The sequence below is a fragment of the Chiloscyllium plagiosum genome, unplaced genomic scaffold (assembly GCF_037043375.1).
Source record: "Chiloscyllium plagiosum isolate Xiang-an unplaced genomic scaffold, Cpla_swu_hap1 HiC_scaffold_16, whole genome shotgun sequence".
NCBI classification, from domain to species: domain Eukaryota; kingdom Metazoa; phylum Chordata; class Chondrichthyes; order Orectolobiformes; family Hemiscylliidae; genus Chiloscyllium; species Chiloscyllium plagiosum.
The window spans coordinates 27,125,972-27,150,645 of NW_028270154.1; the positions used below are offsets into that span (position 1 = coordinate 27,125,972).

General features: G+C 40.1%; 1 protein-coding gene and 1 long non-coding RNA gene across 2 annotated transcripts in view; both read right to left on the reverse strand.

The window, feature by feature from the left end:
* Nucleotides 1-24,674, reverse strand: part of LOC148147504 (uncharacterized) — a 96,001-nt gene that overhangs the window by 54,473 nt on the left and 16,854 nt on the right. The window lies entirely within an intron of this gene.
* Nucleotides 11,689-15,177, reverse strand: LOC122556547 (ankyrin repeat domain-containing protein SOWAHA). Its single transcript, XM_043703330.2, has one exon. The coding sequence runs from the start codon at nucleotides 15,062-15,064 to the stop codon at nucleotides 13,091-13,093; it is 1,974 nt and encodes a 657-aa protein (XP_043559265.2). The 5' UTR covers nucleotides 15,065-15,177; the 3' UTR covers nucleotides 11,689-13,090.

The following is a 24,674-nucleotide window of genomic DNA, read 5'->3' on the forward strand; positions in this document are numbered from 1 at the left end:
TATTTGTATCATCGATTGTCACAGGTGAGGTGCCGGAAGACTGGAGGTTGGCTAAAGTGGTGCCATTGTTTGGTAAGGACAAGCCAGGGAACTACAGACCAGCGAGCCTGACGTCGATGGTGGGCAAGTTGTTGAAGGGAATCCTGAGGGACAGGATGTACATGTATTTGGAAAGGTAAGGACTGATTAGGGATAGTCAACATGGCTATGTGCATGGGAACTCATGTCTCACAAACTTGATTGAGTTTTTTGAAGTAACAAAGAAGTTTGATGAGGGCAGAACAGTAGATGTGATCTATATGGACTTCAGTAAGGCGTTCGACAAGGTTTCCCATGGGAGACTGGTTAGCAAGGTTAGATCTCATGGAACACAGGGAGAACTAGCCATTTCGATACAGTACTGGCTCAAAGGTAGAAGACAGAGGGTGGTGGTGGAGGGTTGTTTTTCAGACTGGAGGCCTGTGACCAGTGGAGTGCCACAAGGATCGATGCTGGGCACTCTACTTTTTGTCATTTACATAAATGATTTGGATGCGAGCATAAGAGGTACGGTTAGTAAGTTTGCAGATGACACCAAATTTGGAGGTGTAGTGGACAGCGAAGAAATTTACCTCAGATTACAACAGGATCTTGACCAGATGGGTCAAATGTGCTGAGAAGTGGCAGATGGAGTTTAATTCAGATAAATGCGAAGTGTTGCATTTTGGGAAAGCAAATCTTAGCAGGAGTTATACACTTAACGGTAAGGTCCTAGGGAAGGTTGCTGAAGAAAGAGACCTTGGAGTGCAGGTTCATAGCTCCTTAAAAGTGGAGTCGCAGGTAGATAGGATAGTGAAGAAGTCATTTAGTATGCTTTCTTTATTGGTTAAAGCATTGAATATAGGAGTGGGGAGGTCATGTTGCGGCTGTACAGGACATCAGTTAGGCCACTTTTGGAATATTGCGTGCAATTCTGGTTTCCTTCCTATCAGAAAGATGTTGTGAAACTTGAAAGGGTTCAGAAAAGATTTACAAGGATGTTGCTAGGGTTGGAGGATTTGAGCTACAGGGAGAGGTAGAACAGACTGGGACTGTTTTCCCTAGAGCATCGAAGGCTGAGGGGTGACCTTATAGAGGTTTCGAAAATTATGAGGGGCATGGATAGGATAAATAGACAAAGTCTTTTCCCTGGGGTGGGGGAGTCCAGAACTAGAGGGCATAGGTTTAGGGTGAGAGGGGAAAGATATAAAAGGGACCTAAGTGGCAACTTTTTCACGCAGAGAGTAGTATGTGTATAGAATGATCTGCCAGAGGAAGTGGTGGAGGCTGGTACAATTGCAACATGTAAAAGGCATTTGGATGGGTATATGAATAGGAAGGGTTTGGAGGGATATGGTCCGGGTGCTGGCAGGTGGGACGAGATTGGGTTGGGATATCTGGTCGGTATGAACGGGTTGGATCGAAGGGTCTGTTTCCATGCTGTACATCTCTATGACTCTATGGCTCTAATTAGAGTGACCCACGTGTACTGGAGAAACTAATATTTTGTGAAACACCTGAAAGAGGCAGCCTTATAAAGAGAAGGATGGTTATTGGAATCAAAGAAAATTGGGGCAAAGCTTCATATTTTATTAATTCAAAACAGCCAAAACAAAAGAAGGGCCTCAATTTATTTATTAAAGGCTACGTTGGAGAGAAGGGATTAGAAAGCACGCCTCCATTTCAAGTCCATTGTGGAATCTTGGTTTCCCTGGCTTCACATCAAAGAACTGTTGGTGAATGTATCGTTTTCACTGGCACTCCTGTAAAAACTGAACCGATACTCAGCCTTTCGAGCCGTATTGAAACTTGATATCAAAATTGTTCTATTTTATTCCATTTTAACCTAATTTCACTTTTTAAAAAATTTTCTCTTTTTCTACCTGTTCCTTCTCCATTTTTGCCCTCTTTCCATTTCCCCTTTCCCCTTTCTTAAACTTTCTAATCTGTGTCTCTACCTGGCTGTGGGTACAACAGTATCTAGCTCTGGATTACTTTCAAAGGAGAGCAGAATAATATTTTGCTTAAAACTGTACAAGCTAGTGCATTTACTACTTATAAAGATGTTGAGCTATTCCTGGTTCCCCATAAATCATTTGTTTTTCTTTGCTTTCTGTCTGAATGCTGGATAACAAATAATACAAATCACGTTAAAACGCTCTTTAAAAAACTAATGGCAAACAAACTAAAAGTAAGCAACACATGAAAGAAAATGGTTTATCGAAACAAAAAGAAGCATGTTTATATTGCCAGTGAAAAGCTGGAAGAAACCATGTGGGTTCTAAAGTAAAACATTGTCAGATTACATGGAAATATTGCAACACTTTAACCTGTTGGAAAATACCCCAAAATAAGATAAATACATTTGAGTATGTGTGTATTTCTCAGGAAGGTGTGGGCTGTATCTGTGGGAAGGCATACTGCCAGCTCTCTAAACATTGGCATGTTCTTTGTAAACCAACCCCGCAGCCATAACAGACTGTGGGCAGGCCATGTTTAATAATGAGACTTTTGTCCCTCATTGGGAGGAAGATCTTTCCCTGGGTGCTTCTGGGAAGTTGATTGGCACGCAGCTTCAGCAGTCCCAGAGCACAGTATCAGGCAATCTTGGACAGCAGAGAGCAGAATTTGGCTGGCGTGGAAAGGCAGGTGCTGGGGGTTTAGGACGGGGAGGGAGCATATAGCCCAAGCTGGGGTGAGAGGTGAATGGAAGAGAAGGGTTCTGTCTGGCAGCTGGGCAGAAGGAATGGGTGTGCCCATGGCGCTCCCCAATAGAGATGCCCACTCCCTCGCTGGCTTATCTCACAGAAGCTACAGATAAACAATCTGCCTACTTGTGCACATCCATCATATTTTGGACTGAACAGCGTATTGTTCAGATCAACAGGTTTTGTAATAAACCTAATTGACTTTTAATTATTTATACATGTATACAGATGGGCTGCTAATATCAGCGCCTGAGATCCAAAGACTTATAGGAATGGGTTTGGGGTTGGGCTAGCTATCCAATGTATTTCACATGCCCATCCATCCCTCCTCAATGAAAAACATGCCCAATAAATGCCCATAATGTCATATTAAATGAGTGTGTACTGCAAAGTTTTCTTTGAAAACTGTGTATTGCTATACAGATGTGCATGAGTAGTATAATGGACTACGAACCCCCTCAAAATATATTAAGATACCTGATATTCTAACTTTTAAAAAGTTTAAAGGCAAGTGCCAGATGTTGCGTTCCAAATGCAATTCGTTTGGTCAAATCTTGAAGCAAAACACACTTTATTCATTCACTATAGTTGAAATACAACAAAAGAAAGAAGAAATTGAAATAACTGAACTCTATGGGAAAACTTAATAGAATAGTAGACTATTTAACTACTAAACATAAACTGTACCAATATAGTAACATCCCATAAACACACCCTTGCAAAAGGCAAATTCAGTAAAATAGATTGCCTCACATGCAATTCTAGCAGTAGGAAGAGAACCCCAGCTTTTAGTGTAAAGAGGAAAAACAGTTTCTACATCCAACTCCAAGACCCCAGCAGCCACTGTTACTGAAAAACGAAAACTCAAAGTTTTGGTTCTGTGGGAGCTTGACCCCACCTATTCGGGCTGCTTCTATTGTTCCAACTTTTTAAAAACCCAAGGCTTCACAAGCTGTTTATTTTATTGCCTCTGATTGTTCAATATCTCTCTCTCAATCTTTCTTCATTTAAAAAAAAAAGATAAAATAAACCTGTTAAAGCCATATTATTGTCACAGTAGGCAAGCTAATAACTGCAATCGCTTGCCAACCTGGGGATATGATTTGTGCACAAGTGTCAACAGGGTTTGATCACTATGCCTAAAACCTTATAAATAGGCACAATCAGTACGTTACAGCAGTTTCAATAATTTCAGACTTTACTTCTGTAACTGGAAGAGAGATGTTGGCATTATGCAAATATTGTTGGGCCAAAGAGCCTGATCCCACAGTGTAGGGAATCTAATCTAATCAAATCACTAGGCTAGTAATCCACAGGCCCAGGATTATGCTGTGGGGATATGGCTTAAACTCCCGCACAGTAGCTGGTGGAATTTAAATTGATTTAATGATAAGTGCCTGTTAAAGAAGGAAATCTGTAATCCTTACCAGGTCTAGTGTACCTGCTAAACACCTAGTCCACTCCAGTAATATGGTTGAATCTTAACTACCCTCTGAAATGGCCAATCAATTCAAGGGCAATAAGAAAAATATCAGCCTTACTCACAATTAACACATCTCAAAAAGAAAAAAAGGAACAATGCTGGAAATTGATTATTTTCTGTCTTTTCTAGGCTATGCATAGTGAATTCATACCACAACAGAGTGACTGTCTGATATCTGTAGGATTTAGAGATCAATTTTCCTCTTTGGTGCGAGAGTTGCAGTGAGATCATTGTTCAGAATGTAAACCTAAAGCATGCGACCCATTAAGTATGCACAGTGGACTCCAGATGAAATTTCTGTCTACAAAATGGAGATGCCAATGCAAAGGTAGAAAATTCTAGCACAAGGCTAAGTTGGCTAAGCTGGGAGCAACCTATATAAAAATGGTACCTACGGATTTGGTGTTGGAGCCAAACATGGAGTGGGATGTTCATTTCCTGAAATTGTTAAACGTGTTGAGTCCTGACGGCTGTAAAGTGCCTTTGTGGAAGACAAGGTGTTCCTCCAGCATGTGTTAAGCTTCACTGGAGCACTGCAGCAAGCCTGAGGCAGAACTGTTGGCATGGAAACCTGGAGTGTGTTGAAGCGTCATTCCAGACAACTGGAAGCGTGCGTCATTTTTTCAGAAAATGTAGGTATTCAACAAAGTGGTCACCCAGATTGCATTTCAACTCCCTGGTGTAAAGGACACCACATTGTGAGCAACGAATACAGTCAATTAGATTGAATGAATTAGAGATATGTTCCTGCTTCACCTGAAAGGTGTGTTTGGTACCTTGGGTAATGAGGAGGGAGGAAGAAAGTGTTACAACTTTAATGATTGCATGAGAAGGTGCTGTGGGCATGAGTTGGGAGTGGAGGAGGGGAGTGGACAGAGACTGTCCTGGAAGACATGGTCACTGCAGAAGACTGGCTAGGGAAGAGAGAGGAACATGTGTCGAGTGGTGGCATTCTGCTGAAATACCAACTAATTATTCTTAGATTATGGATGCTGGTGGGGTGGAAAGTGAAGACCGGGGGACTCTATTGTTGTTGTTGTGGGAGGGGCAGGAAGAGGTGAGGACAGAGGTGTGGAAAATGGGTCGGACACAGCCCTGTCAACCAAGGTGGCAGGGAATCCTTGGTTGAAGGAAGAGGTGAACTAATGGGTCTGCCCAGGCAGTCCTCTTTATAGATTTTAGGAAGGAGGTAGAAGTAGGCTGTATGGGTTGGGGGGAACTGAGGTGGAAAGCCGGGGTGGTTGGGGGAAGATTCCCAGATGAGATGCGGCTATTAATGGTTGTGGAAACAATAGCTTGGTGTTTGATGTTAGACTAATGGTCCAGGGGTAGATAGGAAGAGGTGTCCGAGAGCTGGCACTCAGACTTGATTAGATAGTGGTCCATATGCCAGAAAACTGCCAGCCTCGTCAGCGGGTTTGATGACAGCATCAGGGGTGCATGTAATGTAACTTGGGCAGAAGGTTGCTATTTCACTTGAACACAAGACTCAACCCGTCAGCTGCAAATCAGCAGTCATGGTGATTCATTAGGGGATCATTTCATGTTCAATATTGAGCTTACAAATTCTGTTTGGCCTCACCCATTGAGAAACAGGAACAATATTTGCACCAGTCTGATTGAAGTTAATAACCATATTCAAAGGGTTTAAACAAATCAGGTACCCCAAGAGCACTATCCTCCGGTACTTATGGGACAAACCCAAAGAAGAAAACATTACATGATCAGACACAAGAGTGACCGTACCATACATCAAAGACATACCAGAGATAACTACCCGACTACTCAGACAATTGGGAACCTTACAAACATGTACACACCTTCCACTAGCTCCTCACAAAGGTTAAAGACCTGATACCCACATCCAGCAGAACAAATGTTATTTACAAGATACCCTGAAAAGATGTGAAAAACACTACATGGGACAAACAGGAAGAAAACTGTTTGTCCCATGAGTGCATGAGCATCAGCTCACCACTGCTAGACACGACCAGCAAATCTCTCATTTCCAACCACCCAGACAATGAGGATACATATTCATCTGATTCCTGAAGAAGGGCTTATGCCTGAAACGTTGATTCTCCTGCTCCTTGGATGCTGCCTGACCTGCTGCTCTTTTCTAGCAACACATTTTTCAGACATATTCAACTGGGACAATGTAACCATTCTAGCACAGGCAACACAGAGACATACCTGAAAATTCCTTGAAGCCTGGCACTCTGACCAGACTCAATCAATAGACACAATGAACTGGACCCCATATACAAACCACTCAAGTACCAACAAACACAGAGTCACAGAAATACCAGGCAGGCCAGACCACCAATGCCTTATCAAAGACACACTGATGATGTCACCTAGCAAGGCGACAAAACGTTTGCAGAAAAACTCACCCACTTGGCAAATGAATCCACAACTTCATCCACAATACGAGCTACAAATCCTCTCAAGAACTCTTTCACCTACATTTTAGTCAATTTCCTAATGTCAAACTCAAATCGGCCAAATGCATCCAAACATCAGTGTCATTGATTTGGTGAGAGAGAAGTTGCTCTTGCTTTCAATTCCCCAGCTTTAACTCTGGCTTTTGATAAGAAGATAACAACAGGAGCAGGAGTAGGCAATTCAGCCCCTCAGGCCAACTCCACCATTTGATGCAATCATGGCTGATCTCATCTTGGCTTCAACTCTACTTACCGGCCCTCTCCTCATAACTTTCCATCTATAGCTAATTAAAGATCTGTCTGGTTCCTCTTAAATTCACTCAATGTTCCAGCATTCCCTGCACACTGGGGTAGTGGATTCCAGATTCATGGCTGTTTGAGAGAAGTAATTTGAGAGAAGCTATTTCTCCACATCTCTGCTTTAAATCTGTTACCCCTTATCTTAAAACTATTTCTAGTTTGCCACACATGAAGTTCTATGTCTACTTTGATAATCCCCTTTAGCATTTTATATTCTCAATTAAATTACTCATTCTTCTAAACTCCACGTTGTAAAGGCCAAACTGATCAATCTCTTTTTATAAAACAAAACACTTTCTCCATGAAATATACATGGGTGGACTCAGGTGAAATATCTTCCAGAGTCTGATTGTAATCACTAAGTCTCAACTTTGCATTAGATTATCAAAATTGACAGTGTTCCCATAGGTAGAGGACACTATTCTTGGAGTGTGACAACAGATTAATGCTCTAAAGATAAATTCTCACAATCTTTGATGCAAAACTTGCAAAGTCAGCAACCCAGTGAAGGCCAATCTGATGATTTAGAATATTATTTGTCCACAGCCCACAGGCAATATTTATATAGCTGCCTTTATCAGTCATCCTGTTCTGCTCTCTGAGATACATTAAGGATATTTTGAAAAGGAAAGTTTCTTATGAACAAAATAAAAGAAAATTTCAGAAGAATTCAGAGAGAATCTCATGGAAATCATCAATATTCTAACAGGACAAGACAGATTAAATGCAGGAAGAATGTTCCTAATGGTGAGGAAGTCCAGAGTCAGGGGTCATATTTTAAGGATAAGGGGTAAACATTTTAGGACGGAGATGAGGAGAAATTTCTCCATCCAGAGAGAAAGTGGTTATGGCCAAAATATTGTGTTTTCAAGGAGGTGGTAGATAAAGTGGTCAAAGGGTATGGGGGAGGGTAGGACTAGGGTATTGAGCTCAATAATCAGCCCCTGATTGTCCTGAATGGTGGAATGGATTCGGATGGCCTATTCATGCCTCTACGTTTTTATGCAGAGGAATCAAAAACCACAAATGCTGGAAATGCAAAGCCCTAAAGAGAAAGGGCTGGTCTCCAGGTTACAAATATGTATTTCAGTGCTGTTTGTGCAGGCAGTCATATGAACACACCCAGAAATATGAAAACAAAATCGAGTTCAGTAACATTCCTTTCCTTCATGTTAAGATCAGTTACATCAGTTTAATCAATAGAATGAACTTAATTTTGAACAATGTCTAACATTACACCAGTGACTATCAATTACGGATTAGACTTGAAACAAAGATGAGTTTCACTGAAAATTTCATGCTGTGTGGCTGTTACCACTAGTCCCTCTTACATGGCATCTTTAATGTAGAACAAAAAAGTGCTAGACCTGACATATAAACAAACAACATTTATATGATCACAGCCATGGAAAAAAAATCATAGGCCCTGTTTCTTCTCCTTTTCTCCCCACTACCACTGCCTTACAATGTTTGATGTTTTTGTTGAGCACCTTTGTGATGTGTTTTGGGTCCAATGGAATAGAATTGTAAAGCACAGGAGGCCATTCAGTCCAAAATGTCTGCACCAGTTACTGGAGAAATACAGTCAATGCTAACACTGCCTCAACCAACCGGTTTTATTTCCCTTTTTTTTTCTCTTATGTATCCAATTTCCTTTAGAACACTAATCTGGATCTGTATCGACCTCAATATAAGGAAGGGGGTGCATTCCTAAAACTAATCACTGTTTGTGCAAAAGATTTTCCATTTGTCACCTTTGGTTCTTTTTACCAACCAATTTCAATGGTCAAGACTGGACAATCTGATGGTTGATCCCCCAGCCATTGGCAAGTTTCCATTTTTCTCATCAAAACCCTTCACTATTTTATACCCCTGTCAAATGTCCTCAGGCTCCTTGGCTCCTGGGAGAGCAACCTCAATAACTCCTCTTCCCTGAAGGCCCTCTCGTAAGTCTCTTCTGAACCCTCTGTGAACCCTTCATTTGCTTTTGGCAAAAATTGGAAACTATAGTTATAGTAAGGTTGAACTATTTCTTTTTATAGGTTCAACAAAACCTTGTTGCTTCTGTACTCTATGCTTCCATTTATAAAGCCCATTGAAAGCTCAGATTTCAATATGATAAATGTTACAACCACAGCTTTGTCAGGCAATTGCACGTGCCTTGATCATTCTTTTTATAAGCTCCACTTCTTTGAACTTGGCCCAATGTCAGACTAATGTTTCCCTGGAAGACTTCTTGAGATTTTCCCTAGGATTACTTCCTACTTTTCAGGAATTTCTTCTTCACTCTCAGTAACTCATTTATTAGATTATGTAGTCATGAAATAACAAAACATCTTCCATTGACATATTGAATCAAAAAGAAGCAGAATTAGAATCATCAATAGCCTCAATCAGCAGCAACCATTAAACTTAAAGTCACACACACAGGAAGAATAAATTTCCTAGAAACAACAGTATAAGAACAGAAGTTTTTTTTCAAAATATCTGACAGGCGCTTCTACAGAAGAAAAGCCAGCACCCTAAACCCATGGTCATTAAGTTGGTGAAATCACAACTGATATGCTTCCATTGCACTTGTACAAGCTGGAAGAGTTCACCCAGACAGTTATCACTCTACTTAATACATCTCTGAACTCAATCACAACTTTAATATTAATAGTGTTCATTACACTACCAAACACTATATTTTCCACAAATAGGTCCTGATCTTCTGCAGCTTTAAGCTAGAGATTCCACATTGATTTTAAAGGCATTCATTACGTCTCCCGGCTCCCAGATAGTACTTCATTGCTGACAAGTTTAAAATTCTTCTTTCTCCTTCCAGTCCATTTCTCCTTGCAGGCTTGATCTGCCTTCAGCTACCCCTTTAAGGCTTGTCCACCTTCTAATACCCAACTCCCTGCCAACATTATGCAGACTTCTCATTCATTCCCCATTTGAAGCCTTTTCCCTTCCACCCACCCAACCCACGCAGCATTCTTCTCTCCCCACTCCAGTTCCCTATACTTGCACACTCTTCCATCTTTCTCCCTCTACAGCAAGCAGCAGCCCCTGCAGACAGCAATGCCAATGCTCGCACCCATGCCTAACAACTTGCAATGCTCATGCTGGTTGTCAGTGAGTTGCCACTGTGGTCTTTACTTTTCAAGCTGCTCAATTAGGAGCAAATATTGGAGAGAAATAGCCTGTGATTGTGGCAACACGGGACATAGAATCCATTTGGAGCAGCTGTTCCTCACAGGTTACAAGTCTTTCATGTTCGGAGTTGATGTCTTTCGGACTTTTAACAGAAGAGAGCAGTATTGCCCAAGTCCAGGCCCCCCAGAAGACACAGGTCCCATTGGTAAGCACCATGTGCATTACCCTCCTTTGGACCCTGCCTGTGATATAGCTTTTCAATTGTAAAGGTCTCATCTTGTGTGCCAGCTGTGTCCCTTATTTTATCATATTGTCACATTGTGCTGAGCTTACACAATTTGACTATTCAATTCCCACAATTTTTCCATTTTTAATTTTAAAAGTGAGACTTAGCCATGGAATTGCAGGTAGATAGGATAGTGAAGAAGGAATTTAGTATGCTTTCCTGTATTGATCAGAGTACTGAGTACAGGAGTTGGGAGGTCATGTTGCAGCTGTACAGGACATTGGTTAGACCATTGTTGGAATATTGCGTGCAATTCTGGTCTCCTTTATCGGAAAGATATTATGAAACTTGATAGGGTTCAGAAAAGATTTACAAGGATGTTGCCAGGGTTGGAGGATTTGAGTTTAGGGAGAGGCTGAACAGGCTGGGGCTGTTTTCCCTGGAGCGTGGAGAATGAGGGTTACATTATAGAGGTTTACAAAATTGTGAGGGGCATGGATAGGATAAATAGACAAAGTCTTTTCTCTGGGGTGGGGGAGTCCAGAACTAGAGGGCATAGGTTTAGGGTGAGAGGGGAAAGATATAAAAGAGACCTAAGGGGCAACTTTTTCACACAAAGGGTGGTACGTGTATGGAATGAGCTGCCAGAGGAAGTTGTAGAGGCTGGTACAATTGCAACATTTAAAAGGCGTTTGGATGGGTATATGAATAGGAAGGGTTTGGAGGGATATGGACTGGCTGCTGGCAGGTGGGACTAGATTGGGTTGAGATATCTGGTCAGCATGGATGGGTTGGACCGAAGGGTCTGTTTTCATGCTGTACATCTCTATGACTATGACTCTAAGTTATACAAATTTTTGTGTAAGTACATTTAAATTTAGCCATTAAATTGACTTTTCTTACTTTAGTTCCTTCATTAGTTTTGAGTTGAAAGCCTGAGTAGAGTTTATATAATTGGCCTACAGCTATGTCTTGGTTGAGTCAAATCATTATTATGTTGTTTATTAATTTGGTTGAACTCAATTTTCTAGGTAGCATCTGCATGAGTCAACTGTATTAATGGAATACGGTCCACTAACTTGAGATCCTTTCTGCTGAATAGCCTTTGTTTAAATATCTCCAATGGGAATGCATGACTTCAAAAGAGAATTACTTATATTTAACATGCTTGTACATATATCCAACTTCAATCGAGGACTATACTTCAGCTTAACATTAAGTACAATGACATGAGTGATTATTTCAATATGAAGGTTCAGTGGCCACAGGAACACAAGATGGAACCCTCAGAATTTTCTTTTGTTTTTAGTTATATAAATCCAAGCTTCAGCGCACATCAACAGAAGAGAAAAATCTCCCCATTACATCTGGACATTAAAAATATTGATTTAATTACCTCATATTTTTACAATTTCACTAAGTCTTCCCTTTGCTTTGTTACCATTGCTGTTCTGTGTCTCAGCTTTATATGCTTTCCCGAAGTGAAATAAAAGCAAAAACCAAAACAACTGCAAATGCTGGAAATCAAACAAAAATCAAATTGGTTGTAATTTTTCGTTAAAAACCTATCAAAGTATATTAGTCACATTCTAATCAAATAATGTTCAACAACAAAAGAAAAGATATACAATAAATACTGTGAAGATGTCTCTCCACTGCTCTCTTCAACACATGGAATCCATATGGTTAAAAACAAATAAACTTTATTTGAACAAAGCTTCTGAAATCTGTCCTTTAGTTTTTCATCAATTTCTAGAAATATTACAAATGACAAGGGAGCAGGACATATTCGAATTAGCAATGAGGAACAAACAATCATAATAAAAAATAATCTGACAGATAAGGGAGAATCTTCAAATCACGATAATAAAATGATTGAGTTTGATACCAGGTTTGAGTGTATTAAGATACAGTCACAAACCAATGTTTTAAAATGTCGAGAAAGCAAACTTTGACAGCATGAGAAAATGGGGCAGTAGAATGGGGCTGAAGTCCTTAAAATGTAGGCGGCTTCAAATCCTGCAAAGCCCTTCAAGGTGGAGAAAATGCTGTAGATTGCAGTGTCTTAGGTTGGGAAGAGTGTGAACAGGGGAGCAGACTGACCTGTGGTCACTGCTTTGGCCATAAATAATGGGTACATTGCAAGAACATAATCAAGTAAATATTCTACATGCCTGACCACAATGCTGCTTTTACATGCCAATGCAAATGTTTTTGGGGCAGTCATTATGCGGCTAAATATTCAAGTTTTAACAAGAAAAAAAATCCCCAAAAGTAATAGCAGGATCACTCTGGAGCAGAATCACTCTGGGTTGTAACCAATTTATGGCCTATAATCAGTTCACAACATTAACTCAAACCAGTGTTCTATGACAGCTAATGCCAGACACAGCCTGCCCACCAGGAAAACTGTGAACATAATGAGAAGTGAGCCAAGGCAAAAGCAGCACACACCTGACTGAAAACAGCAGGGCTACATTGTAACTTCTCTGCAATAAAAAAATTCTGACCTATGATCCACATGTGTGGTATATGGGGTATACAAGCAACTGAGAATAAAACAAATCTTCTAGAAATGAAACACGTTTAACATGAGATGCTGCCATGCATAAACACTAGCACAATAATAATTTTTAAATCCTAGTTAGTTCAAAAGATTACATTTTGGCCCACAAAATCACCCAACAATCACCTAAGACATTAACACAGCAACAGAAGAAATAGTTTTCCACCGATCAATTATGATCCTTTTAAAAATTATGGGAAGAGGTTAGTAAAACACTTCAGTCACAGGTCGCCGTTTCAGAACGATCTCTTTTTCTTCTTCCTCTTCATTCAGTGATGCAAAGTTCATGCGCATTTTAACTCTTTTCTTGTGCCCAGTTGGAGCGGTAAAGAACTTGCCGAGATTAGGCGGCTTTTTCAATGATTTGGAAAACTCCTGGAAGCTTATATCATCAGCTAAAGCACCCAGCAGTGTGTTAGTGCTGCTCAGAATGGAAGATGCCACCTTTGACCCCCTTTTCGGGGGGATGGATTCACTGATGAATGTCTCTGGGTCCCCTAACAGTCGCTTCACTTTGATGGAATTGTTCTTATTTAAGTAATGGTATGGCCTCTTGCCACTATAGTCTCTTAGAGTTGTTTTTGCGCCATAGTTTTGAACTAGATCAACAATGATATTCTCCTTGTCATGTATAGCAGCTATGTGTAGGGGAGTGTAACCACCATATGCTTTGGAGTTGACATCCATTTTGATGCCATTTTGTTCAGCTGTATCAATGATCCAACACATCATTTCACTGTTGCCAGACTTGGCGGCCCAGTGGACAGCTGTGAAGCCATACATGAAATCCTTCTTCTCAGCCAAATAGCTGTCTCTCAGCAGCAATCCCGATACCTGGGTCCATTGGCCCAAGGCTGTTTTCACAATCCACTCATGTTCGATGGGATCTAAGGGGACTTGATCAGAAAATCGTGCATCTTCGGGAAGCTTCAAAAGCCTGGAAGCTCTCTTCAAATTGGGTGAACGAGAGCCCATTTCTGTTGGCTGATTCCGGTTCATTTTGGGTGCATCTTGCTCACCTGAAACTACCTGGCAGCTATTCTTGATTGGAACAGTATCTTCTGACTCCTCCTTATCTTGTTGGCAGCTGTGGCAATGATCATATCTGATGGAGTCTGGAGGCAGGCGGAGTGGGTGCATATATGGTTTCGGTTTCTGAGCTGATGTTGCGTTTGGAGCTCCCTGAGGATTAACATCATTGGCCTTGGCTTCATAGCGTCCAACCTTCTGCTCAAAACTCAAAGTGCTGTCTTCAGTGGGGGGGTGCGGAAGAGGGAACAAGTGCTCAGGTTCAGGAGGAGGGTGAGAGGTGAGCGCAGTGTTAGCCTGATCTGCATTAGAGCTGGGGCATTCAGAGGTTGAAATAGCCTCCCCCGATAAGCTCTGTGCCAAGGGGCGACACTCGGAAACCAGGTGTTGACAATCCACGATGTGTTCGAGGCTTTGACTCTTGGGGTGGTGCATGGCCCAGGATGCAATCAAGCCCTGCCATTCCTCCACCAGTGGGTCAGGTTTGGAAGCATGGGTGGGGGCCTCCCTTTGGTTTTCCAGATGAGCTGACAGGTTGCTCAGGGCTCGGAGCTGACTGGGTGTCAGTGCCGAAGGGGCTGAGTTCCTCCTAGCCCCCGGCCCCTGGGAGCCCCGCGCAACCCGGCCAGCTTCCACCAAGTCGCCCAAACTCTCCCCCTTGCCTGGTCCCTGGGCGAGGTGTCCTTGGTCCGGGCCGGGAGCCGAGGAGCGGGTCTGCTGGGCGGTGACCAGGGGCTGCCACTTCTTCTTCAACACCACGTACTTGACGCCTGCTTCTTCTCGCACCACCGCCACGTTATTAATGAGCTTTTTGAAGAGCTCCCGGGCTGCCCTCTTTCGCTCCGGATCGCTGTGCGCCAGCTCACTCCTGAAATTGTGCAGCAGCTCCGAGTTCCTGACTTTGCCTCCAGCTTGCACCAGAAAGTTGGTGACGACCTCCTGACTCAGGACCGGCTCCATTGTCGCTTCACCTGTCCGAGTGGAAGCTCCCAGCAGCCGGACCCTGCCCAACACACAGCTCACTCCCCTGGCATGAGGCTGGCTTGAACCAACGTTGATTCCTTCCCCTTCCAACAGCACTCCTCCTGAACCTCTCCTGCAGTACCTGTTCTTTCCGGAACACGACCTCGTCTGCTGGGAGGTGTACATATATTACGTTTGGTCAGAGAGGAACCAAAGAGAGGAGACCGCTGTGCGATAGGGCTCTGGGATTTGTAGTCCCAACACGTTTCGTAGGTGTGTTTTCAAAACAGATGGACTCAATCTCAAACGCTTTTGGCGCCACTTTCACCAATAATTAACAGGGAAAATCCAAACCGAGTGGTGATCCATAAGAGACTCATTTCAACTGATGAAGGAGTCTGAGTGGATGGGCTGATCTTTCCATTTGTGGAGGAGCTCTGGGGTAGGGATGATAAATGGAACATAAATCAAAGATAAAGGAAAGATTTCAAGGAGGGTTTAGGATGTGGCATTAGTCATTGAGGCTAGTAACACTGGATAATGAAATAAGGGAGAAGCGAATACAAGAACATGCTGAGGGTACCCAGGACTGAGGGGCCAGCAAGTCTCACCTGCTCCAAAGGTGCGTAAAAATAATTCAGAACGGTACAATTTGGAAAAATAGATTTAAAAACATGCTGAGGAGGGTCTTGTGGGTGCACTAGTACTGTCCCTGCCTCTGAGCCAGGAGGTCTGTGTTCAAGTTTTATCTGTTCCAGAAGTATGTAATCATACCGAAATGGTTGATTAGAAAATAGAATGATAAAGTGACACAGCTTAGTAATGTTCGAAGGGTAGAGAATAAATGCCAGCAGAGACTAATTGGGCTGAATGGATTGGTTCTGTGCTCTAACTTATGTTAAGTGTGACCTGTGTGATTATAATGAAAATGTATCAAATATGACTAAGATTGAATATCCCAGGAGTAATTTTTTTTAGAAACTGAAATCTCAAATGCTTTAAGTGTGCGAATCAGTAAATGTTCAAGTCAATAATACCTGGATCTGAAGTAGGGTTACTGTGTCCAAAGTATTGTGCAGGAGAAACCAGGATGGTGAACTGTTGAGTTAAATGACTCAATGTACTTGTCCCCTAGTCATGTCTAAGGTATATCACTCTTTCCCACCATAACTCCCTGCCCATATCTTTTTAACTCTTATCCAATCTTTTTATTATCTTTCCAATGAGCAGCAGCATCAGCTTCACTGGCCAATCTATATAATGCCCAGAATCTAGATTAGAGTAGTGCTGGAAAAGCACAGCAGGTCAGATAGCATCCGAGGAGCAGGAAAATCGACATTTCGGGCAAAAGCCCTTCATCAGGAATGAATGCCCATCTCATCCAAAGCTCTACAATCTGTTTCTTATACCGCACTAAAGCCTGCTTATTCATCACTTACATCCTTGTCAGTCTATATTGATGTTCTGAACCCCAACACAACAAATTCAGAATCTTCATGCTCTATTATAAATTAATCCAAGAACTTAGCTTTCTCTCAGTCTTTGAAATCTTTTTCACTACATTCAACTCAAATCTCAGTCCCAATTTTCAGTTGGTGTTGGGAAGTCTTCCAAAGAATTGTTGAATAATAATTCCTTGAAGGAAACACTTCCTACCCATAGCTTTTCACAAACAAATAATTATTATCCACAGCGAGATATTGGTGTGTTGCTTCCTGTTACCCTTTTAACTTTTTTGTTTGTCTTCTTCAAATACAGTACTCATGCAGCTGTTTTCAAATTGCGAGAAATGATGCATTTATAAGAAACATCTTCAAGGAGTAATTTCTTATTTGTATTCACATTGTAAATAATTCATGTAAGTTTATTAGCACAGTCATTAAAAGTACGAAACAGAACAAATGTGTACGTATTTCTAATTTTACACAAAAAGTATAGTATTAACCTCAGGGAAAGAAAAAGCATGCTGAGTTGGATGATCAGCCATGATCATATTGAATGGTAGAGCAAGCTTGAAGGGCCAAACATCCTTCTCCTGTTCCCATTTTCTCAGTACCTGTGTTTCTGAAGATTTATCACATTTAACTCCAGAATTCCTGCCAGTTTAGTAGATTCAATAAACTTTCTAACTCAGTTGTGCTACTTTGAGAATAGGTGCTTGTATTTTTGTGATATTTGCTCCTTATAACAAATCTTATATTTGTTATAAAATCAGGATCACATTTAACAAATATGTTTATGATTTTTCTTACTAAAAATGAACAGGAGATCCTTGTCAGTGTATGTTGTATCAGTTGCTTTCTTAATAATTCACTATTAGATTGTGCACTATTAGATTCTAAAGAGCAAAGAAAACTCAGTTTCTTTTCTATTGCCAAGCATCTTATCAAATTCTTCTGCATTACCCTTTCTACGATCGCTTCCAACAACATGACCTTCTTTATCACTAAAGTTGAAGCCATCCATTTAGACCATCTCAAACCTCCCCTATGCTCCTACCTGACCTAGCCTTGAATTCACGTCTTTATCCAGTTTTACCCTGAGCTTTCCTCATGGCTCTTGCAGTTCATCTTGTTCATGTCATTCACTTTCTGCTCCTTTAATTGAATTCTGTGTGAACAACTGACCAGCAAAATTTCCTTTCTGGCCCAGTGTTGGCTGATATTGTCAATGGTTCTCATCTGTAAACTGTCTTTCCTATTGCTTTCAAAACTTCCAACAAAATCCACATCCTAAAAACAGAACCATAAAAAAAAGCTCTATCCTTAAGAACTATAGCCCTGTCTTTAACCTCTATTTCCTTTCCAAATACTTTGAAAGTATCATTATCTTCCAAGTTCACCTTCATTTTCCCTGCAAATCAATTTTGAAATTTCAGGTTTCTGTCCTTACAACAACACTAAAATAACCTAATCTATCTGAACTTGTCTTCTCCCTTGCTTGATTTTAGTCTGATAGTAGCCATTACCTCTCCCAAGCCATTCCCTGTCTCTGGGTGGTAAAAATTCTTGGAAGAGCTGCAGTTTCCTCCAATTAAACATTAGAAAGGCCACAACAAATTGTGATTCTTCTCTGCTCTTTTTTTCATATCTTTGCCATCAATTTTACACCCCTTCCCAAACACATTCTCCAGTTGTACCTGATGGGTTATATTCTCATACTGTCAGTTAAATCCTCGTATGGACTTTGTCCTCCCACACTAAAATCTCTTGTGGAACCTCAATACATTCCAAATACTCTAATTTCTTTGACTGTTCCTTGTGCAACTCCCTTTTATACTTTAATCAAATTTTCCATCATCTCTCTTCACAACTCTTTTGCTTTCTTGTGTTCATTTCTGTAAAATTGCATCTTGGTAAAGTGACTTGGGGAAATTTTCCATGTTAAATGTAAAGTAAATGCAATTTAATTTTCTACTTCACATTGAGTATCAGTAGCTAAACTTTTCACACTGCCACTTTTATTGCCTGGCATACTTAAATACGATATTCTTAATACAGGATTAAATATCACATGCTCTGCTTTAGTCATTGCAGCATATTGTTAGCCCATGCTAAGCTCTATCACATTTTATCTGTTGCATTGACAGTTTGTACTGATTATAATTGTCACCTAATATTAAAAATAAAGTACTTTAAAATGTACAATTTCCCTTTCTTTGTGCTATCAACTATGAAACTCAATATTTGGAACATTAATCATTGACTGTGCTTATAAGTATTAAAGATTTGTCTTGCTGTACACTAAAATAATGAAAATTCATGTCACCAATGATATTTCTTAAGCTACATTAAAAAAAATTAGAGTGTAATGGTTTTGGTATTTTGTTGATCTGAATTGAACATACATTTTAACTTTTATGAATTCTTAGAGATGAAGGGTGGCCAAGGTCAGTCATGATAAGTAGCTTGTTATCCTTCCACATCTCATTATACTTAAGAATTGAAAGCTGCAAGGGATTTGACAGTCAGAGTGCACAACAGTGATAGAAACGAAAGAGTCAATGACATCATGAAAATTTCTTGGTAATTTTGATTGAGAGAGTGAGAATACATCATCCTCTGTCCCCTGTCTCAGCCCATCAGCTGCTGAAATCCTCATCTATACCTTTATTGTCTTTCTTCTCATATCTTTCAATATTCTCCAATTCTCCAATCTCCACACTTTGAAATATGTTGCCTATATTTTATAATAAACTAAATTCCTCTTATCCATTACCTCAATCTATTCTTGCTGTCCTATTTTGGCTTTGAACCTTTCACATTCAAAATTCTTATTCCTATATTTAAATCCCTTCAAGTCTCTGCCCTTCCCAACTCTGCAGTCTTTGCCAGTGTCCGATCCTTTGAGAACTCTGCAATCCCCCAACTTGAGAAAATTCATGTGTCTTTCCTAATGCAATATAAAGGCCACAAAATGCCACGAGCAAAAGGTAATTGATCCCAGAGACGATTGGTTTACCTCCAATAATGCGAATGACGCTCATGCTCCAATAGGAGCAGAATAATTTAAATACGGGGAAAATTTACTTTGGAGCTTTTTACGGCTTCCTCTTTGCTAACTCACAAATTTCATAGGTGAAACTGGAAAACAAATATAATTGCTTATTGGATTACCAGGTTTATATATTTTCCCAGGTTTATATGTTGAACAACCTTAAGTATGCAGCATGCTCGGTCATTACTTCTCACTGTGTTCATCCTTCCTTATGTTGTCAGATTCAAGGGCCAACAACGAGGATGCCTATAGTTCCAGTTGCTTCAAAATAAAGCAAGCGTACACTATTAATGATACAAAATCCTGAAGCTTCAATTGTTGCTAAACTTTGTTCCCCTTCTGCTAAGTTTTGGGATACTACTGACGACAGATAGCTTGTTGTTAGGGTTTCATCAAAGTTGATAAACTAAGATAAATTAAGGTAAGAAAAGTTGTTTTAAAGTTTGTGTAAACTCGTAAGAAAATCTGACTGAAGAAATGCAGTATACATTTGAAAATTGAGTCAGAAAAGTAAATGTGTACAACCTCTTTGATGTAAGGATCTGGAAAGAAAAATTAAAGATTCTATTAACTACTTTAAATACAGTTTTTATTGCAAAAACTATTTTATTCTTAAAAATCTCTACGTATGTATACAGTTACTAAAGCAGTTCTGTACAGTTTTCTTCACTTGAAGAACGACCAAACATTTGAATTTGGCATTCACTGCAGTTGCAAAAAAAAAACCCAAGGCATTTCTTACTCGTGCAAGACAATATTTACATGTATTTGAGGCACCAAGAGGATCTGATAACCCAACGGATCCCATTGTACTTTTGCTGAAAACATAAAATTTGTAGTCTTTCCGCTCTGTGCCTTGGTGGCACTGCCCCAAGCTTAAGTGCATCCCTCAGCACATAGCCCTTAGAATGTGCCAGTCTGCAACACTTGGTCAAGGTCAACTCTTTGCACTGAAAAACCAACAAGTTTTGAGCAGACCAAAGAGTGCTTTTCACCTGGTTGATGGCCTTCCAGGCACAGTTAATATTTCTCTCATTGTGAGCCCTGGGGAGCAGACCATAGAGCACAGAGTCCTGGACATGGAGCTGCTTGGGGTGGAAAACCACTTTAAGTATAGTTAGTCTAATTATGTGTACAAATTTAGAAGCCAACTAACAGAAGCAATGTCCTGAAAATAATAAAGTGGTTGAATGAAGAAACAATTGCCTTTAATATAGTGATTGAGGCAGGACTAATGTACAGGATGGAAAGAAGATGTCCAACAGGAAAAGTCCCCATTCTGCTTCAAATCATGCTTTGTGACATTTTATATAATAGAGATCGAGAACTTGCAACCTCGAGGTAATTAAGACAAGACTATATTATCTTAAATAAAATTTGTGTAAACCTGGTAGTTTGTGTGTTTGCAGTCGTTAATCATGAGAGTTTTCATTTTGTTATAAATTCCCAACCACCTCGTTTATTAATATCCTTTAGGGAAATGACCCTTAACTTCTGACCATAGAGCACAGAGTCCTGGACATGGAGCTGCTTGGGGTGAAAACCACTTTAAGTATAGTTAGTCTAATTATGTGTACAAATTTAGAAGCCAACTAACAGAAGCAATGTCCTGAAAATAATAAAGTGGTTGAATGAAGAAACAATTGCCTTTAATATAGTGATTGAGGCAGGACTAATGTACAGGATGGAAAGAAGATGTCCAACAGGAAAAGTCCCCATTCTGCTTCAAATCATGCTTTGTGACATTTTATATAATAGAGATCGAGAACTTGCAACCTCGAGGTAATTAAGACAAGACTATATTATCTTAAATAAAATTTGTGTAAACCTGGTAGTTTGTGTGTTTGCAGTCGTTAATCATGAGAGTTTTCATTTTGTTATAAATTCCCAACCACCTCGTTTATTAATATCCTTTAGGGAAATGACCCTTAACTTCTGCCTGCCTTAGCCTATGCATGACTTCATTCACAAGCAAGAAAATTGATTCTTAAAAGCCTAAAGTTAATAAGAGATTGGTAACATTTGCTCCTTTGTCAGTTTTGTCCGCATTCCACAAAGAAATCTAATCTACTGAGCATCAACTTGGGGTCTTGGTTTTGTTTTCTTCAGCTGAAGGATGGATGAATAATTAGTCTGTAATTGAGAATTAATCCAAAAGGCACAATTTCGCCCTGCTGCTAATTACGTGTAGCCGCAATTTAGCAGAATAATATGCCGGTTTGGGGCCATCTTGTGGAGCCATGGTAGTGTCTCTATCCCTGGACTGGGAGGCATGAGGGCTTCAAGAGCCATCTTCTTCAGAGGTATGTAATAACATCTCTGAACAGGTTGATTAGAAAAGTAATTTAACAGAACAATAACTAAATTGTATGCTACATATTCCCATGCTTATCAAATAGTGAATCCTTTAACTTAGTCTACATATGCCACAGGAGATCTACTTTTATCTTGAGCATTGTATTAGTCCTCTATGCATTTATTTCTAATGGTTTGACATGATTGTGAGAACGAGGTGGCCAACCCGTGATCATATGATCCAATGTTCAGTCAGTTATTTCCTGCTCAAAAACGTATTAATAGAAAATGATTAATTTTAGGTGCTGAGTAACTAAAATAGAGCTCCAGAATTGATTCACTCCAAACATCAGTACCAATTCCCAGCCAATACTCGAATCCCTCATTTCAGTCATGTGGAATGTTTTACCCTCCAGAAGCAACAATAACAGTTCAAAGCATTAGTTCCAGATTAAGCATGATCAACAGACTATTTGACACACTCCACCTTGACTCTATTTAATTTTCAATTACCTGACTCACTGTGAATTCCTTATCCATCTTTCCAACCTAGACTAAAGCCCAGCCTTTAGTTACATGACTTTCAGGAAGACTTGTTAAAAAAAATCCTCCAGTTTCTCCAGTAAAGTTTTAAAGACCACATTTAAAGAACCAACTTTACGTACAAAGTTAAAAATCACACAACACCAGGTTATAATCCAACAGGTTTATTTGGAAACACTAGCTTTCGCAGTGCTGCTCTTTCATCAGGTGGTTGTGAGAACAAGATTGTGAGACACAGAATTTATAGCAAAAGTTTACAGTGTGATGTAACTGAAATTATATATTGAAAAGACCTGCATTGTTTGTCATGTCTCTCATCTTTTAGAATGATCATGTTGGTTTCAGTTCTTTCATACGTAAATCGCAAAACATTTTTTAAAAGTTACATTCTCAAGTGAACTTTAACAATTGGTGCCACATCAGCCCAGATGATGTATTGACTCTATGTATTTTCACAAAACCTGAAGTAAATCAATTTTCCACAATCCTTCATAACTTAAGTGCATCAAATAACATTAAGAGCAAATTTTCCCTGTCAGCCTTACCTGGGATATCACCAACTATATGAAAAGAATGTGTTCAAATGAATACAGTCTGCCAGAAACAGGATATCATGACGCAGGTCAGAGTGACTGCATACAGGATTCTGGCTTAACATTTCTAATATACTACAGTACAGGGTGTCAGCTGATAAAGACAGTTACTACTCATTACTAATAGCTTAAAAACAGAATGGTACTTTAACTCAATGAATTTCCCTCCATGTGCAGTATCAATTCTATGATTTAAGCAAGAGAATTAAAAGAAAGAAGAAGAAAGTATAGCACTTTAGTATAACACTTTTCACAATCAATGGACTTTGCAACTAATAAAATAATTTTGAAACATATTCATGTTGTAATGTATGAAATGTGACGACCAATTTGTGCAGAGAAATCTCCGATAAACAACAATGTGATAATGGCCAGATAGACTGTTTTTGTGATGTTGATTGAAGCAAACCATTTTGTAACACTCCAGGGATAACTAAAATAGTGAGATGGGATCTTTTAGAATCACATGAACAGGCAACAGAGCCTCAATTTAGTGTTTCAACCAAAAATAGAGTGCTTCTTCAGTATTGCACTGGAGATTTAGCCTTAATTATTGCACTCAAACCCTGGAGCCAGGTTTAAATCTAGAACTTTGTGACCAAGAGGCATGAGGGCAGCCAACTGAACATGGCTGACTGCTGACAAGGAATAGATGAGGAGACAAACTTAGAGAAAAAGCATTATGTAAGTTGCTGTCACCTGAAACAGAGGACAGAGTTTGATTGTTGTTGTAAAGTTCCCCAACAACAGAACTGGAAATGGATGCCAAACGGATGCCAATCATGCTGCAGACTTGTGGACGTGCCATAATCCACTGCCAGCTGGTTTATTTGAATATTTGGATGAGCTGTATAAGATTTGTCTGTATAAACATGAAGGCTTTTCAGCCAGGGACAATTTAAGAGATGCGTATGAGCAAACAATTTCCCCTTCAGGCTAATAAAACATTCATATGGATGCCCTACCTACATTTCCTGTTGAAATTCTTTAAAACCCATGTCACTTGTCCCTTCCATTGCAATCAGTTTCTAGAAACTCATCACTGCCCTACCTTCCCACCCCAAACCATTATTCATTATTGATTAATCTCCTGAGACCACCATCACTTACCCTTCAGCAACACAATGTTAGTGACAGCGATTGTCTCCATGGCTTAGTGCTACCTTCCTATAGGTTCATCTCCTGCTTTCCAGTATGGCAGTAAGTACTCTTCACAAGTCACAACAATAGAAGACTCTCCTGCTTGACCAAGGGGACTGAAAGTAGATGACAGCAAAGGTGAGCAGCTTAGGCTGTGTTCGAGCAGTGAGCAGTTCTGTTCCTGATTCCAGCACCAGAAACAAGTCAATCACTTTCTGCTGTTTGCCAGGGTAAGTGGCATAGTGGTGCTACATTATGAGAGCATTAAGAAAATGAGGAGAGAGGCCAAGCCAGAGCAAGCCTGGTCATCTTCAATGACCCATTTCACTTGAGGCCAAACTATGTGACATTTTTTAAGTGGTTGAGTATGAGTAACAATGTGGGACAAGGCATGCATGTCACTTGTGCAGTTGAGTGCCACTTGACAGGTAGTTAATCTTCATTTGTCATAGAAAGGAAGTTGACATTTAATACAAAAGTCATCAAGGTTGATGAAGTGGTATTGGAATTGTAGGGCCTGACTCTATCAGAGGAGAAGGCCATATAAATTGTAGAAGAACAGGGTGGATTTAATTTGTGGATGACAAGATAGCAATGACATAACAGATGAGTCAGAGTACCTCCAAACTGGTGTTTAGGTCTAAACTGAACAGTTAGGTGTTGATTGTCTATTGAAGATTAATTTCCTTACATTCTCTGCTGCAGGTTCTTGCAATCTAGAGAAAAGG

Bases quoted from the DNA above. Each gene is read 5' to 3' on its own strand.
- LOC122556547 (XM_043703330.2), bottom strand. From the start codon at position 15,064: ATGTACACCTCCCAGCAGACGAGGTCGTGTTCCGGAAAGAACAGGTAC.